This window comes from Malus domestica, chromosome 14 (genome assembly GCF_042453785.1).
Source record: "Malus domestica chromosome 14, GDT2T_hap1".
In the NCBI taxonomy this organism is placed as follows: Eukaryota; Viridiplantae; Streptophyta; class Magnoliopsida; order Rosales; family Rosaceae; genus Malus; species Malus domestica.
Genome location: NC_091674.1, coordinates 15,311,922 through 15,330,322, shown reverse-complemented (window position 1 = coordinate 15,330,322; position 18,401 = coordinate 15,311,922). Strand labels below are relative to the sequence as shown.

Here is an 18,401-nt window from a genome sequence, read left to right as displayed (position 1 = left end):
CTTATTAACCCGAGCTGAAAAGGCTACGAAACCAACTAACCACCCTGCCCCATGCCAAAACTCTACCATTTGACGTGAGAATCACTGCTGATTAGGCAGGACTGGCCCGGTTACTAGGCAAAACCTCGGGTGAGACAATTATTACTTTATTCACAATAATAACTGACTTTACTTAAAAACAACAATTAAAAATAAACTTAGACTAAAAGTAAGTGTTTCAATCTCACTCCCCACAAACCATGTTGATGTGATGTGCAAAGTTCAAAGTATAATTCATGAATTAGTGTCTAAGTAACGATAAATAGAAAAGACTCTACTGTGGGATTAACCTTCACCCTGTCCATTTGTTCTAACGTTTAAAATAATCTATGGATATTAAATTAAGAAGAATGAAAACTGACACAATAATAAAAAAAAAACTAAAATTTAATTTCCCACCCCAAACTTATTTCACACTTTGTCCTCAAGGTGTGGAAAACAAACAAAAGAAACAAGAACAGAAACAAAACAATTAAATCCTAGAAAAATGTAAAACGAAAATCAAAGAAAAAGAAAATAGGAAAAAGAAATAGAAAAACAATAAAATAAAGTAAAGTAAAACAGAAAATAGAAAATAAAAGAGAAGGAAAAGTATTAAAAACTGACACACCAGAGAGTTGAAGGGTGGAACTACGAACTTGCTGAGGTGCGCTGACAAAAATGTGGAGAAGTAAAACACTAATGCACACTTTGGGGATTCAGACGCAGGACCTGGTAGTTGGGAACTTGCGAAGACGCGCTAGCCAACACTTACAAGCCCCACGTGTGTCAATTCCTAGCAACAATTACAATATAAGCTGGGGCAGCAGCTGCATTTGTCAATTAAAAAACCCGAGCACCATAGGATTCCGTTTCACTAGCCTCAATTCATGAGCCACCAAACGGCTCCCTGTCTCCCATTTTGAAAATGTCCCTATCCCAACAGACATGACAGGCCACATGTCACGCATCCATATGATGAATTCCTTAGGATTCTAAAAGAAAGGCTCAGATGCACCCATTTCTCTCCCTTCTAATTTTTATTATTTTTTTCGTTTCAAGAAACTCCAACCCTCTCTCACTAAAAACCCAAACGTACATCCATGTCAGAAATAAGTCTCCCATTTTCCTCAACCCACTCTCTCTTTTGCTCTCAGACCCCATATCTCTTTAAAATGAAAATTAGATCTCCAAAATGGAAAGAGTTTGCCTTATCTCTCTTGAAAATCTGAAAAGTCTTTTTAAGCTCTCCGTTGTCTTCTCAGTTTTCTCTCATTTGTGAGAACCCGAGCCGCTCCTCTCGTTTCGCTTAGACCCCAGCTCTCTCACATTTCTAACCTCCTCATTCATTGCAGCTTCTTCTTACCCCCTAAACACTGCATCCGTAGACTTCCATAACCCAGCAACAACCATACCTCCGTGAATACCTAGCCTTGGTGGGAAATCTGAAAAACTGCAATGCGAAAGGTAAATCATTCTCAAATCTTTTGATTTCCTGTTCAGATTTATTTATTTGAGGAAAATGTACAAAATATAACACATGCATGTGGTGTTATCTGTTTGAGGACCCCCAATAATTTCAAATATGAGACAATAACACAAGAACAACACCCTGAGTCGCCATCTCTTCTCAACCAAATCATGTGTCTCCCAAGCCTCAAGCCATCACAAATTCGAGTTCTAAGCATGCAGATCGAGACCATTGCACACATGCAACGGTAATCATCTCCCACTTGGTTCAATATGCATGTCTCTTAGCTTGCGAAAAATCTCTCAAAGCTATATTGTCGTGATGAGTCTATATAGAAGCTTACAGTGATGTTCTTCTGTAGTAGGTACCTGAGATTTACAAAGAGACTGAAGAGACTAACTCAAAAAAAAATTCCCAAACTCACGGATCTGCAAATTTTGAGGTAAAACCCGTAACCCTTTTGAGTGATTGACGATGATCTGATATTTGAATAATAAAACTACTACTGGGACTAAAAAATGACACCCAAATCCAGCGTACAACCGAGAGAAAACAAGCTTAAGCTGCCGGTCTAATGGTCCAGAAGGCAAAATAAATGGCAAATGTCTCGGCCTCTGCAAATCATAAAGGTAAAGATCTCGCTCTTCTGCAGTAGCTAAACTCAACATTTACATGTTCAACGATAGTTCATTATAATGCCATATTTATCCTATATGTACTCATATTTTTTGCTCTTTATGTAGGGGTATACGGATCCATGATAGAGCCAAGGAAACAAAAGTAAACACACAAGCTCAACGGACGAAAACAGCACAGGCCGCATGACCCAGATTGGTGCATCTGGGAGGTAAAATCTGAATCCCTGCAAGTGAAGTTGTTGTAGATCTGGTAATAATAGTTGTATTCAATTCTGTGGTGTATGGAGCTGTGATTTTAACTGTGCTTCTCCTCTATGCATCCCAAAACTGAGCTGCAGAAAATTAAGTTCTCAAAATTATGTTTATGTGTTGGATCTGCAACAATCACCCCCAAACTTGCATCTGTGAATGACTTTATGTTGACTGTTTTAAATTTCCAGCTTAGTGTAGATGTGGTTGATGTTAATATAGACTTGCTGCTGGGTGCATGATTCTAGTATAGGATGCTCTTTATTTTCCATGTTTTCAACCTGCAATTAACCAATAAATGTGAATATTAAAAATGGAGCTAAAATCAACATGCATAAATAAAGAAAGCGACATATTCTTTGATTTTTCATGGTTTTTTTTTTTTTTTTTTTTTTGAAAACTTAGGTATATATATGCATCTAGAAATTTAACTTATAATAAAAAAAATCAAACGAAAAAAATAAAATAAGGAAAGAGTTTAGAAAAATTGGGTTGCCTCCCAACAAGCGCTTTATTTTAAGTCTGTAGCTAGACGTTGCAGAACTCCGGTGGCTAGATCACTGGTGCCTTCAGAGTCAAAGACTCGCTTTCACCAAATTTCCCTATGCATGGTTTTAGTTGATATTTCTTGACCTTGAGCAAACAACCTTTGCCCTCTGGTTCAATGTCCACGTTACCGTTTTGAAAAACCTGCTTAACCATATAAGGGCCTTTCCACCGAGATTCTTGTCTCGCTGGAACTAACTTGAAACTGGTATTCAACAGCCACACCTTTTTACCAGGCTGTATTTTCTTAACATCTGGGCTGCGTGGTAAATTTTCATGTTTTTTCATAGTGTTAATTGGCTGGTCATCATGTAGCACCCTTTGCTGGTGTGGTTTAGGACTTACGCAATCACGAGTCAAATTCGAAGGCTTTATGGACAAATGGTCAGTTGATGATCTGCTCATAAACTCGGCACTTGGTAAACCATCCAATGCATCAACACGCATGCATTCTTGCTTGTCACCTGAATGTATGCTTGCTTCAAACAACTTGAAAACAGCAGTTTGATCTTCAACCCAGAATGTTAATGTTCAGGCTTCAACGTCAATAAGAGTCCGGGCTGTTGCCAGAAATGGGCTGCCCAAAATGATGGGTGTTGTCGAATCCTCATCCATGTCCAACACCATAAAATCAGCCGGTAAATATAAATTGTCAACCTTCACAATAACATCTTCAATGACTCCTCTAGGGTAGGTAATTGAACGGTCAGGCAATTGAATAATACTGGAGGTTGGCTTCAGCTCACCTTCACCTAAACGTTTAAAAACAGAATAAGGCATTAAGTTTACACTTGCACCTAAATCAATTAAAGAACTACTAAAATCACAATTTCCAATGGTGCAAGAGAAAGTAAAACTCCCTGGATCTTTTTTCTTTGGAGGTAATTTAAGCACTAGGATTGCACTGCACTGTTCTGTAAGAATCACTTTTCAAAATCAACGAGCTTCTTTTTCTTTGTGCAAACATCCTTCAAACATTTGGCATAAGATGGAATGTTCTTGATTGCATCAATTAATGGGTAGATTAATCTGAACTTTTGACAAAGTCTTCATAAAATCTGTTAACTGTTGATCTTTAGCTTTAGGTCTCAACCTTTCTGGATAAGGCATAGGAGGCTCGTAAACACGTTCTGCAGTTTATGTGGTAGCTTCTGCAGTATTTTCGGATCTGTCTTGGGACTGCCCAGAATCTGCAGAAATTTCAGAATCTGCAAAAACTGCAGATTTAGTTTGGGGTTGTTCTGCTGCCTGCGAATTTCCAACAGAATTTTCATGTCTGTTGTAACTTTTGCCAAACCGTAAAGTCTGTATAGCATTGCATTCTTCTCATCCTCTTGGATTAGGTATTGTTTGACTAGGAAATGTACCCGGAGCTCTTTCTGAAACCTGCAAAGCAATTCGCCCAATTTGTTTTTCCATATTTTTCATTGATGCATGCAAATTTTGGATTTCGTGAGTGGTAGTATTTGCTAATTTTTCAATTGCAACCTCCCAAGCAGCCTTAGGTGCAGCAAGTTGCTGCACCTGCTGTTGAAATTGAGGCCTAGAGTGCTGATCTTTGTCCCACTTTAAATTAGGATGATCTCTCCAACCTGGGTTGTAGACATTTGAATACAGGTCATATCTGGGACGTTGAAAATTATTAAATGAATTAACCTGCTTCGCTATAAATTCCGGATAAGCATCTTTATATGGACAGCTCAAAAAATCATGATTTGTCAAGCTGCAAATGTTGCAGGCAGCTTGTAAAGGCTGCTGTACAGCAACCTGTGAACCTAAAATTCTTTGTAATAACATGTCAAATTTTGCATCAAATCTTTCAAGCTTTTTCTCCATTTTTTCAATTTGTGCCGACACATATGGTGAACCATTAGACATCTCAAAAACAGACCTAGATTGTGGCTGCTCAACTGCCCACTGTTGTGTATCTGCTGCCATTTTTTCAATTAACAAACAAGCCTCTTGTGCATTTTTATCTTTGTACGAACCTCCGCATGAAGCGTTGACAAGAGTTTTTGTAGTCATATTCAACCCTCTGAAAAATATATGCATTTGATCAGTAGTGTTAATACCTGAATGTGGACATTTTCTAATCAACTCTTTGAACCGTTCCCACGCCTCATGAAACTCTTCATTTGGTTTTTGGGCAAATGATAAAATCTGAGTTCTCATATCAAGAGTCTTTGAAGCTGGATAATACTTGTTTAAAAAATTTTCACTACGTTGGGCCCAAGTCGTAATGCTTCTAGATGGGAGTGTGAGAAACCATCTCCTTGCTTGATCTTTCAGAGTGTAAGGAAATAAACGGAGCTTAATAGATTCGACTGAAAATCCTCTCACCAAAATATTTTTTGCACCCCATTAAAAATTCTGCAATATGCATGTTTGGATCATTAGATGATAACCCATGAAATGTAGGTAGAATATTCAACATGTGCTGCTTTATTTCAAATATATACCCTTCCTCCACTGCCGTATAAGTAATACAACTTGGTATATTTGTGGTATGGGTTGTCAATGAATCACCCAGGAGCAGACCAACCTCTGGAATTACAAATGCCATTTTTTCTTTACTGTGCAGGTCTCCAAAATTTAAAGACTGTAGAAAAGTTCCCTGCAGAGGAGGAACCTTCTGCAAAATTTGCTCCCTGCGTTTCCTCCTTCAATTCTGCTCAAGTTCTGGATCAAGTGGAATCAATTTCTGCACTGTTGAACGGGTGCTGACCATGCACAGATTTCTGAAATCTGCACTGCTGTACTATTGTAATCTGTAAAACTAATATAAAAATGAAAATTAATTTTTTTTATATGTATTAACAGCAATAACTAATTGACAATCTGATTAGATGGAATTATTTTAAATAATCCCCGGCAACGGCGCCATTTTCTTGATAGGATTTTTACTACTCATGTGAACGGGCTTAAATCTTCTATTTTACTTGCAAGAGTCACAAGGTTATTGTAGTATAAACGGATCTCGTAAGGTTGTCTCCACAGGGATTATTAAATAATTCGAAACTAATCAGATTCCATTTAATTATTGTAACGTAGAAGTTGAGATGATTGATTTTATAACCTACTTAAATTAAAAACGAATTTAACTATTAAAGATAAGACAATCTACAATATTAAAACTAGAGAGAAAAGAAACAGTTTTGGGAGAATCAAATTAAGAAAACAGTAGGGTTTCACCATCACATAGCAATCCTATAAACTTTTACCAATTACTTATGATCTACACATGCCACTTTGAAGGTTAGATTTTCCTTTTCATATTCTACTTGGAACCTCCAACATAGAACGTATGCAACCCGTTCGGTCGTTCGGATCAAATCTGAACATGAAAGACTCATTATGCTTTATGAAAATCCTTTGAAAAACCATGCAATCCTTCAGACGTGGTATTCATCCTAAGTGAAATTACAATTATTAATCACAAGAAGCCAGCGTCAATTTCAGGGAACCCTTCGACCAAAATTGCATCAAATTACTTTTCTAAAGATCCTAATGGTGATCAGGCATTAAGACAATTAGATAGTTTTAATCCCGGTGATTAATAATTTAAAGTGTGCATGCAATCAATCATAAGCAATTAAATAAAAATCACATATTCATGCTAAGGCTCAAGGCTTCGCCCTAGCAAAAGAAATTAGTTACGCATATTCATAATTGAAATCATAGAAAATATTATTAAGAAAAGGATTGAAAACACCTTCAAGTAGAAAATCTCCAAAACCCTAGCCCTTCTCGCTGTCTCCAAAATTGCATAAAATAAAGCGTAGAGAAAAACTGGGCCAAGCAATATATCTGCTAAGCCTCCACACAAAACCCTAAAAACAGGTCCTTTATTCCCCCTAGGAAACTAAAATTAATAATAAAATAAAATAAAAAACATAACCCTAAATTAAATGGTAAAATTCGCCTAAAATCTGAACAGCCACGTTTTGGACCCATAAGCTGCTCCAAAACTGGCCCAATATAGCTGGATTTAATGTTTGGAATATTCTGAACACTTCTCCAGAAGGTCACGAACCCATCCGAGGTCATCTTGGAGTCCAAAAACGCAATTTAAGCACAAAAACGTCATTTTCCAGCACTGCGCATCGCTCATTTATTTTATCGCCAGAAAATAACCACTTGGTGGAAAAATCCCGAAGTTTGATACGATCAAGCTAAGTGACTCACGAACGTCTTCCAACTAGAATTACTCCAAAATTCGTCCATTTGGTCCTGTTTTTCTCCAGAGGAAGTCGGAAGTCCTATATTGAAAATACAATTCAAAGTATCAAAATTCTTCCAAAATATTAACCAAAATATACTAAGATTAGGGTAAAATATATAATATAAAATATACTCATCAATTCAATTGACATGCAATTCCAACCACCTTGATTTCCTCTCTGAGGCACATGTTTTTTCTAAAGTCTAGTCTGATACCAATGATCTCGGTGAACTTCTCTAGCTTTATTGCCCCCTCCACCGCCTGATTCTTTCTAGAGTTTTACAGTTTTTTTTTTTTTTTTATATATATTTCTAGTCAATTTACATTTCAAGTCTTGTAGCTTGGCCTATCGGCTTAGATTTTACTTTTATAAATGTTTGTAATCTCGGCTTAATCATGAAAATCATTTGCATTCTATTTCTTGTTTTAGTTTCCATTTCTCTTTCATTTACGTTTAGGCAAAAACATACAAAGTTACATTGAATTATAAGTCCTCATTCACTCGAGGCACATAAAAGCACTTAACCGAACCAACTTCTCACTCAGTCCACACTCATTTTGTTAAGAAGCCTGATTTATGCGCAACTTCCACACACACTCAAACGTAAATATTGTTGGTTGGAAGCCTCAAACAATGGCTCACCTGTTCTCTCTTCCTGTCGAGTTATCCAATGGCATTGAGACTGAAAGCCACACTCAAGGCAAATACGTGTTGAACCCAGTCTAAACTCTGTCCGAGTTTTGACACCAACATAGCCATTTGAGTTAAACTTCTGTTCTCATAGTTTATGTACTTGCACTTTTAATTCTCTATTTATCAATTGGCTCATAATCTATGATCTAAATATGGTAATTATCCAGATTGAACAAACTAAAACTTATCTGGCCCCTATTTGTAAAAGACTCAGTCAAGCAATCTGGCATATTGAATTTAATCCCATAATTAGGAGAGTAATTTTCTGTTTATCCTCCAAAAAGTAATTGAACTTTCTTCACGTGTCCTCCATATACCATGCAATTCACCTTCTCCACTCACTAACCCATTTGATTATGGACCTGTAATCTCTACTTTTGCCAACTACAAGAAAAGCTGTGAGGTCGTGGAAAAATATCCGAGTTAGTTCAATCTCTGTCAAAATTCCAAGCAATTTAGAGATTGAACTTTCACGGTTTCTTGCTGAACGCTCATTACATCTCGTTGCAATATCCTTCTGTCCTAGCGATTAAACCATCTTTTTTGTGTTGATTGGTATATTTGCGAAAACAGGAAAAATGTCGTTCAGCGGGACCCAACAGAAATGCAAGGCTTGTGATAAGACTGTTCATTTCATTGACCAGTTATCTGCTGATGGTATTGCCTACCATAAGACCTGCTTCAAATGTAGTCACTGCAATGGACAACTTTCGGTAGGTCCTATATGCATGACAATTTATGTACTGTTTTCATCTTTCTTCATCCTTGTATCTGAGGTCTTAGTTCGATTTTCCTCTACTTAAGTATTGCTTGTATAAAAAAATTAAAAAAATTAAAAAATTAACAGTTACAATCGTCTTCCTGTTAAATGTGAATTTGCCTCTTAGAAAAATTTAAGAACTTAATTAAGGACTAGGTTTTTTCTTATCAATGTGGGATGAGAAAATTCGAACTTGAGACATCTTTCAATATTAGAAATAAAAAAAATCCTTACACCAATAGCTACCAAGTAAGATTTTGCCTTCGAATAAAAATTGGCCCTTCTAAATAAACTCAGTCAGTGGCTACCGGCTTTTGAAGGATCTTAATAAAGAAATCGACAAGATGTGGATGGAGAATGATGTAGTTGTTTGTTTGTTTTTACAGATGAGTAGCTACTCATCCATGGATGAAGTCCTATATTGCAAGCCTCATTTCGAGCAACTCTTCAAGGAGACTGGCAGCTTTTCTAAGAAATTTCAGACATGTAAGATTCCTTTTCCCATTGCAATTTTCTTGGTATATATAAAAATCCTTTTCCTTTTCCTTCTGTAGTATTGATTAGCTAAATTTCTTCTGTTCAACCTTGTCTGATGCAGCTGGAAAGTCACAAACTGAATTGGTAACATCGTATCCCTTCAATACATTATTATGTGTCTAATGCTTTTATTTTTATATAGACATGTTGTGGTAAAACTTATACATTCTTTTCTCTTTGTATGTACAGACTAGGACCCCTAGCAAACTGTCCTCTATGTTCTCTGGGACCGTAGACAAATGTGCTGTATGCACCAAAACTGTGTATCCACTAGAGAAGGTTTGAGTCCCCCTAAAATTCCAATTCAAAATCTTTCATTCTACACTTCAAAATTAATATTTTATTATTTTAGAAATTCACACAAAAAGTGCAGAAAAACAATCTGGGAGTGTAAATAACATTTTTGCCATAATTTGCGACAGGTTACCATGGAGGGAGCGTTCTACCACAAGTCATGCTTTAGGTGTAACCATGGTGGTTGCTTCCTCTCACCATCAAACTGTGCTGCTTTGGATGGCATTCTTTACTGCAAACACCACTTTGCCCAATTGTTCAAGGAGAAGGGTAGCTACAACCACCTCACCAAGACTGCTTCACTAAAGAAAAAAGGAGCTCCAATGTCAGAACTGAAACCTAATGAATCGCAAGCAAAACAGGCAGAAGTAACAGAAGAAGCAAAACCAGAATCAAAAGCAGAAGCAGCCCAAGAGACACAAGATTCAGCCCCACAAGAGCAATTATGATAATTTGCATCAACCATGTTGCATTAAGTTTGTGTGTGGTGTTGGGATTTTTAGAAGCAGGTCCAAAGGGCTTCTATAATTGTGTCACTTCCACCAAATGCCAGATGGAGGGAAACATTTTCTTTGTAAAGCATTTGAATTGAAGTCTTGTGAAATTGAAAAGCTTGTTGAACAGTGAATTTCAATATATTGAAGTGAGTCAAAATTAATTTTCTCTGGCAAATGCGACAAAAAATTGTTCCATCATGTGATTCTTTGTGGGTATTCATCTTCAAGTATGAGTGAGTGATCAAAACTTGAACTAGATATGGTGAGCACATGTGTTTTCTGATTGTTAGGGTATATGCGTTTTGATTGAACCAGTATAGCTACATTTTACTGCATATACATGAAGTATTCCAAATGTCTCTGATAGAAAATCAAGGACATGTTCAATTGTTTTGGAACTGATGTGAACACATTATTTTTCTCCACATGCACACCCCATGACCATTAGATAAAATACAGTAAAGAAAATCAATAAACAGAAGCAAATAGAGTGTGCAAAATGGAAACAAATGGTGTACAAAAATCATCTCTCTTAAACTTATGGGATATTAATTACTAATACGTATATCGATATTAGCAAAAATATATGTTATGTTGTAGCCTATTTTATCTGACAATAGGAAGGGGGCCGGCGGCAAGGAGAAGAGAGATTGAGAGAGATATGTTTGTAGAATTGTAGGGGAATGTGTGTGCTATCCCTCTTACATAGTGTCTTTATTTATAATAGTCAAAGGAGAGAAGAAATTCCTTCATCCCCAAGGAATACAAGTTCTAATAGGAAAGGATAACTAGAATCAAATCTAATCTAGATTTACACAATCACACTTAAACTAGGAAAGTTTGTAACACTCCCCCTTGACTATGTAAATACCCAAGGTAGATTTAGCATCATGCAGAGGTTGAGGAAGTCGACTCGTCGGCATTGATTCTAAGGAACAACGCTTATTCTCAATAAGGTAAGAACTTGCATAAGTAAGTAAGTCTCACTAGAAAACCCTAAGGCTATGGCAAAAACCCAAGAAGGGACAAAATCCATAGTCTAAGGAAAAATGTGTGAGAAATACAAAGTCAAAAGAAACGTCTACGAGACGTCATCAGGGACATGACCAGCCCAAGGTGGGTGCCTTGTTAAAACCTAGTTAGGTAGCAAAAACCTAGTGGGAAAAATGCTCCTAATCGTAGGGAAAAAGAGTACATGAAGATTAAGCAGGTATTCTTCAGGATACTCCCCTTGAGTTTGACACAATTCCAAAGAGAAATAGCAATGTTACAACTCAGAAAGTTTACGCATACCAATTCCATGAACAAGCTTCTAAAACGTCATCTTCGGCAATGATTTGGTGAAAAGGTCGGCCAGATCGTCTTGTGAACGAATTAGTGTGACTTCAATGTTCTGATGCTCTTGTTGTTGATGTGAAAAAAAGAACTTTGGTGCAATGTGCTTGGTGTTGTCTGCTTTGATATAACCTTTCTTGAACTATTCGATGCATGCTGCGTTATCTTCAAAGATCATCATCAGGACATCAAGGAGGGATAAAGATCACAGGAGCTTCAAATATGGCCTACTACTACTCTTAACTAAAAGCATTCACGAGTTGCTTCATTCAAGGCGAGAATTTCAACATGGTTGACGATGTGGCAACTAAGGTATGTTTAGTTGACCTCCAAGAGATTATGGTGCCTCCAAAGGTAAAGATATAACTCGTTTGAGAGTGCGCCTTGTGCGGATAAAATAAGCATCCTGCATCGGCATAACCAACAAGGCAATAATCGACTCAAGAAGCAGAGGGTGCGCATCGCTTGAGGATCTGTAAGGATAGAACAAGCCAAAATCCGTAGTACCTTTAAGGTAACGGAAGATGTATTTCACGCCATTTCAGTGTCTGCGTGTTGGTGCATTACTGTATCCTGCCAAAAGATTAACAGCAAAGGAGATGTCGAGTCTAGTGCATTGAGCTAAGTACAATAAAGCGCATATTGCACTTAAATAAGGAACTTTAGGCTCCAAAATATCTTCATCGTCCTCCTTTGGACGGAATGAATCTCGTTTTGCATCTAGCGATCGAATGACCATAGGGGTACTCAAAGGCTTCACTTTATCCTCATTAAAGCGGCGCAACACCTTCTGGGTGTAGTTCGATTGATGTACTAGGATTCCATCTGAACAATGATTTATCTTGAAACCAAGACAGTATCGACTCTTATTTAGATCTTTCATCTCAAATTTCGACTTCAGGTGCGCGGCAGTTCATGCGAGCTCTTCAGGAGTTCTGATGAGATTTATGTCATCGACATATACTGCAACAATCGCAAATCCAGAATATGACTTCTTAATGAACACACAAGGACATAATTCATTGTTCACATATCCCTGACTAGTCAAATACTCAATCAAACGGTTATACCACATTATTCCGGATTGTTTCAAACCGTAAAGTGAATGCCTCAGCCAAATTGAGAGCGTGTTCTGGGGTTTAGAAATATTTGAACCAGCCAATGTAAGTCCTTCGAGAACTTTCATATAAATTTATGTATCAAGATCCCTATAGAGATACGCAGTTACTATGTCCATCAGCTACATACTTAGTTTTTCAGAAACTACCAAACTGATAAGGTAGCGAAAGTGATCACATCCATAACAAGTGAATAAGTTTCGTTAAAGTCAATCCCAGGGCGTTGTGAGAAGCCTTGTGCAACAAAACGAGCTTTGCAACATACAATTTCGTTCTTCTCATTGCGTTTCCGAATGAAAACCCACTTGTAGCCAACGGGCTTCATATGTGGAATAGTAGGAGCTACAGGTCCAAACACTTTACATTTCATAAGTGAATCAAGTTTGACTTAGATTGCTTGTTTCCAGTTTGACCAATCAGTTCTACATTGACATTCATCAATGAAACCCGGTTCAATGTCATCGCTCAACATGATCTCAGTAGCTATTGTATATGCTAATGCATCATCGACAATCATCTCATTTTTATGCCATACATCATCTAAGCTAGCATAATAGACCAAAATCTCACGATTCTCGGGAGGAGGATTCGTCTCTTCAAGGACGCTTCCATAACTAGAATTTCCTCATGAGTTGGATAGAATGAGTAAGCGATAATCAGATTCACGGTGGGCTCTTCAGGACCTTGTGTCGTGGATTTCCTCTTCCAAGGGTGTGAATCCTTTGAACCAAGGGGTTTGCCATGCTTTTGTGTAAGGGCAGATGATTGGCTAACCGTTAATATACGTGGATCACCAAGATTGGTGCCCCGGGCCTCTAGGAGTGAAGTTCATCGTACATTTGGTACATCCATCTTTGCAAGCGTATTCGCAGCTGGAATATGTGATCTTGTCATTCACGCTAAATCAGTGAAAGCATCTGGCATGCTCTGGAGATCTAATAAGCGTTGCACTTTAGTTTCAAATTGAGTGGTGCAAGGATCTAAATGAGACAAAGTGGGAGTCGTCCACGATAATTCACGTCATTCTTCAGGAACATTAACGTTCTTATCTAACCTTAACGAAGGGCAGACTGTCTCATAAAAGTGACAATCTGCAAAACGAGCAGTAAACAGATCGTTTGTGAAAGTTTCTAAGTAACGAATAATCGAAGGAGAATTGTATCCGACATAAATTCCCATCCTTCGTTGAGGCACCACTTTTGTACGTAAGGGCATCAAAATTGGCACATTTACCGAAAACAAAAGCGGAGGGGAGGGGGGTTCGGCCACTATGTGGAATTCAACCCCATTGTGCAATTTTAACTAACTAAAATTGTTTATGTCTAAGATTCTAATCTTCCATAAGGGTGGTATCCTCTTGAAAGTCAGAAACCTCAATCCTTGTAGTCTCTGATTCGCCCACCAACAAGAAGTTTGATTCAAACTTCTTACGACGAGAATGATATTCAGCTATAACCTTCTGGGGAGCTCGGCAAACATGGGACCAATGGTCCTTTGAACCATAACGATAGCACATGTCCCCATCCATGGTTTCAGGTGCTTTGCCTTTATTCTTGAAGTTCGGGGCCTTGGAAGTGAGGTTTGAGTGCTTTTGGGATTGGTTTCCTCCCTTGGATGGGCTTTGACTCTGTTGACCTTCGCAGGGTGGCTTCTGGCGGTTGATTTGTGCTATAATGTGCTTCAAGCACAGCAATCGCCCTAGTAGGTCGAGCTTAATGATTCTTCATCAACAACTGGTTCTGTTTTTCAGCGAGAAGTAAAACAGAGATCAAATCTGAGAACTTAGTGAACTTCTGAGCTTTATATTATTGCTACAGGACAATATTAGAAGCAGAGAAGGTCGAATAGGTCTTTTCCAGGAGATCCTCTTCGGTCAAAGTTTCGTTACAAAACTTGAGAAGTGATCAGATTCGACAAATTTCATAATTATATTCATTCACAAACTTAAAGTCTTGGAAGTGCAAATGTTGCCAGTCATGTCTTGCTTTAGGCAAGAATATGTCCTTTTGGTGATCAAAACGATCAGCCAAAGTGACCCATAGTGCACGTGGATCCTCTTCATCAAGGTATTCAATTTGCAAGGCGTCATGGATATGTCTTCGAATGAAGATCATAGTAAAGGCTTTTTCAACTTCGTCAATAGGGTTGTCCATTTCTTCTTCAATGGCGGGAAAAAATCTTTGCACTAAGGTAGAGTTTCACATCTTGGACCCACTTGAGGTAGTTCCTTCCAGAGACCTCTAAAGCGGTGAAGTCGAGTTTATTCAAATTTACATGTTCCTATCACAAAATAGATGGACAAGATGTGGTTCGTGTAATGGAGAAAAACAATCCATTCACATAGGAGTAGAACATACAGGTTCTAATAGACATGTATTAGTTTATTTTTGTATGAAAAAACTTCGGGTTTTCGTGGGTGATGTTTTTAAATGAAAACTTCAGGTTTTCAAACAAGGCATGTTTTTAAGAAACTTCAGGTTGCGAAGTAATTATGAACTTCAGGTTCATATGTTTCTATAGGCAAACACAAATATATACACAAAAATATGCCACAAGAATATATGCAAATAGAACTTCAGGTCTACAATTATAGTTGAATTAATTATTTGGACTTTAGGCCAAATTTTAAAGTGTGGGTGAAAAATATAAAACCATTGGGCCTAAAGTAATTAGGCAAATAAACTCGTGGCCCAAAAGAAGGCCTAAGACCATGGGTGGCTTAATAAAATGGGTGTCGTGCATCCCAGGCCCAAGAATGGGTTGGGTTGGTCTTGAGTCAAGCAAGCATGCAGGCCCTTGCATCACAAGGTAATTAGGCTAGATGCGCAAGCCCAAAAAAATAAAAGGAAGGCTCGTAAAGGGCACGACTCACCTGTGATGCGGCGCATGGGAGACGGTAGGAGCCCAGTGGGCTCGACTGCGTTTGTGGGCCAGATAATCACCAAAGCCCAACGACCTGGTGATGTGGATAAAAAAACCAATGGCACAAGCAAGGCCCAACATCCTGGGTGCTATACGAATGGACAAAAAGCAAATTGAAGCCCGCTAGGGCTCGAGTGTGATTTCCAAAATACCCTAGTGGCGCCAGGTGTGGGGATCCGCCAGATTCAGTTGATGACGTCGCTTCAGGTGACGTTTCCATGGTCGGTGCAAGCTATGGTTCATTGGAGAACCTATTATTTGTCGGCGGAGATGAAATCTCAACGTTAAGGGAGGGGGAACCGAAGGAATTCAGCTGATTCGAATGAAAAACCCATGAAATTCTTCTGGAATTTGAAGAAATCGTTGGTGAAAACAATAGGTTTTGTCCAATTTACACAACTATCGGCTGTGTTTCATCGAAAAATCAATGAGGAGGACCTGGGCTTCATGTCGTGGGTCAGGACAAGGTGTTTCAAACGCACCGTTTTCGGTTCAGGCTTGCGGCCTGGGTTTTAATATTAGGCTTGGTTTGCCAGGCCTTCACAGGCTGGTGGCCTGGTGCTGGCGACTTGCACGGTGCCAGGTCAGAGGTTTAAAAAACCCCATTGTTTCCCAATTCCAATTTTTTTTTCTCAATTCAATTCATATATAATTCAAATTGATGCATATGCAATTCAATAATTTTAATGCATGTACATATATTTGATGCAATTCATGGCAAATATCAAATTCACATAATTCAACAATTATGAATATAATTCATACACAATTTATGTAGAATCTAAAACTCTAAAAACGTAAAGTTAGGTCATGCATTATGGTGAATGTTCATGCTATCAGGGCTGCAAAAATGTCGAGATAAAAACCGTTATTTTGAAAGAACCTGATTGCATGATGATATGGATGAATTGGTTTGATGTAGAAAATATCCTCGTCAAATTCCTAAGCGTAGTGATAGGAGCATGCTAATAACGTGTTGTAGCCTATTTTATCTAACAATGGGAAGGGGGCTGACGGCAAGAAGAAGGGAGATTGAGAGAGATGTGTTTATAGAATTGTAGGGGAATGTGTGTTATCCCTCCTACATAGTGCCTTTATTTATAGTAGTAAAATGGGAGAAGAAATTCCTCATCCCCAAGGAATACAAGTTGTAATAGGAAAGGATAACTAGAATCAAATCTAATATAGGATTTACACAATCACACTTAAACTAGGAAAGTTTACAACATGTTAAAAAATAATATTGACTAGCAATTCATCTACCACTGGAAAATTGCAAGGGCTAGTGGTGTATTTAGATGTATTAAAAGGTCTCAATTTCTACCCCCGAGCGATGTCCACGGTCAAATTCTACGTAACCACGTTCACAGCATGTGGTTGATTGAAAAAAAAATCACGCACTAAAGCCGTTGTGGATCACTAATTGACCACGTCCCGAGATTTATATGTGATCAAAAATTGTTATTTACCATGTAATTACTATGTCCAGGTAAATTTGTATTTTTAAGGGGTTCATTAAGTCTGTGGTAGATAACCTTCTTTTACAATTGATATTACACTGAAATTCACCGAAGCATTACCTTTTTCTTTTAAGGGGCTCATTAAGTACCAATTTGGCACAGCTAAAATTATTAAAAAAAAAAAAAAACAGCTATGAAAAAAATTTGGGGTGTAAAATGTGTTTGGTAAATGTAAAAATAAGTGCTTCTTTTCAAAGTTCCAACCAAAATAAGCAGAAACATGGAAGCAGCATTTTACTGCTTCTCAAAACCAACTTTTTTACAAAGTGGGCGGATGAACAATAAAGTTTAATGAAACTTTCTTAAACCCAATTATGCCCTCTTTCTCCTTCTTATTTCCATCATCATATCAAATCATCGAATCCGATTGTTCGAAAGGACGAGGTCCCTCAGCGAGTCGAGTCTAGCACTTGATGCAAGCTGAAGATATATGGGATGAAGGAATGATTGTTGATTACCAAGGTCGAATTCAGATAGCACCAAGGTTGAATTCAGAGAGCTCTATTTCACTAACACGATTGAATTCAGAAAGCTCTGGCGAATTTAGAAAGCTCTATTCACTGACACACAGAGACAGCTCGTGGAAACCCAGGTCGAATTCATCGTCTTGAGCCCGAAGTACCCGAATTCGAACAACAATTTCTTCTTCAGCACCCCACTTCGAAGAAGCCCTTCCATTGAAGTTATTTGGACCCCGATTCGAGGACGATGGACCGTTAGTGTTAGCGACGAAGGCATGATGGCATTTAGTTGAGGCTGTCCCATTAAGACCTTGTTGTGACGACGACGCCGAGAACTCTCTGTAGAGAAAAAGGCAAGGATGGTGATTGCACTTACCCGCCCTCCAATGGTAGCATACCTTATGGTTCTTTGACAGGTCGAATTGCTGCCCATAGTCTGTGAAAGACTCGTTTGCTTCCCCCTTCGTCTACATCCATTAGCTACGGATTCGAATCTCTCTCTCGAGGATCGGCGATTTTGGTGATTGGGAAGAGGAGAGAACAGAAGGTTAGAGGGGAGGGATTTGGATCTTGAGCTGTGAAATCCGCCGGAGATTTTGGTGATTGGGAAGGGGAGAGAACAGAGGGTTGCAAGGGAGGGATTTGGATCTTGAGCTATGACCCGAAAATGATGAAGATTGAAGATGAAATTATAAATAAAATATAAAATAAATTATTATATCACATTTAATATTATACTTTTTAGTCATTTAACAAAATCATAGCAGTTTTACATAAAATTTACCAAACACTTGAACATTGTTTTTTTTGTTAAAAGCACTTTTACAATAAAAGTTTACCAAACACTTAACTACTTTATTTTGCACCTGATTATTTTTACAGCACAACGGAAGCGGTTTTTTTTTTTTTTAAAAAAGCACAACAATACCAAACTAACCTTAAGTCTGTGGTAGATAACCTTCTTTTACAATTGATATTACACTGAAATTCAGCGAAGCATTACCTTTTTCTTTAATGGCAATGTCTCTAAATATCTCACAAATTTTTTAACAGCAATGTTGTGGAGCTAAAAATTATTTAAAAAATTATGAAAGCAACACATGAACTTTTGGGTTAAAA

The 18,401-nt window shown here is 38.0% G+C and overlaps 1 protein-coding gene, 1 long non-coding RNA gene and 1 other non-coding gene across 4 annotated transcripts; all 3 read left to right on the top strand.

Annotated features, from left to right (window-relative positions):
- The first annotated feature begins 1,449 nt into the window (after positions 1-1,449).
- Positions 1,450-5,725, top strand: LOC103454740 (uncharacterized). 2 transcript variants are annotated; one of them, XR_011575724.1, is made up of 5 exons: positions 1,450-1,736; positions 1,851-1,931; positions 2,025-2,118; positions 2,233-2,336; positions 5,504-5,725. It is a non-coding gene; the product is annotated as an uncharacterized lncRNA (long non-coding RNA). The 2 variants fall into 2 exon arrangements; XR_532051.4 differs by lacking the exon at positions 5,504-5,725 and having other exon boundaries at positions 1,454-1,736; positions 2,233-3,745.
- Positions 4,990-5,097, top strand: LOC114821257 (small nucleolar RNA R71). The gene has a single exon (XR_003768703.1). It is a non-coding gene; the product is annotated as a small nucleolar RNA R71 (small nucleolar RNA).
- Positions 5,726-7,645: 1,920 nt separating the features above from the next.
- On the top strand, positions 7,646-10,087 carry LOC103454739 (LIM domain-containing protein WLIM2b-like). The gene is made up of 5 exons (XM_008394337.4): positions 7,646-8,551; positions 8,985-9,084; positions 9,197-9,219; positions 9,325-9,414; positions 9,558-10,087. Exons 1-5 carry the CDS (start codon positions 8,417-8,419, stop codon positions 9,876-9,878), a joined length of 669 nt encoding a protein of 222 aa, XP_008392559.1. The 5' UTR covers positions 7,646-8,416; the 3' UTR covers positions 9,879-10,087.
- The last annotated feature ends 8,314 nt before the right edge of the window (positions 10,088-18,401 follow it).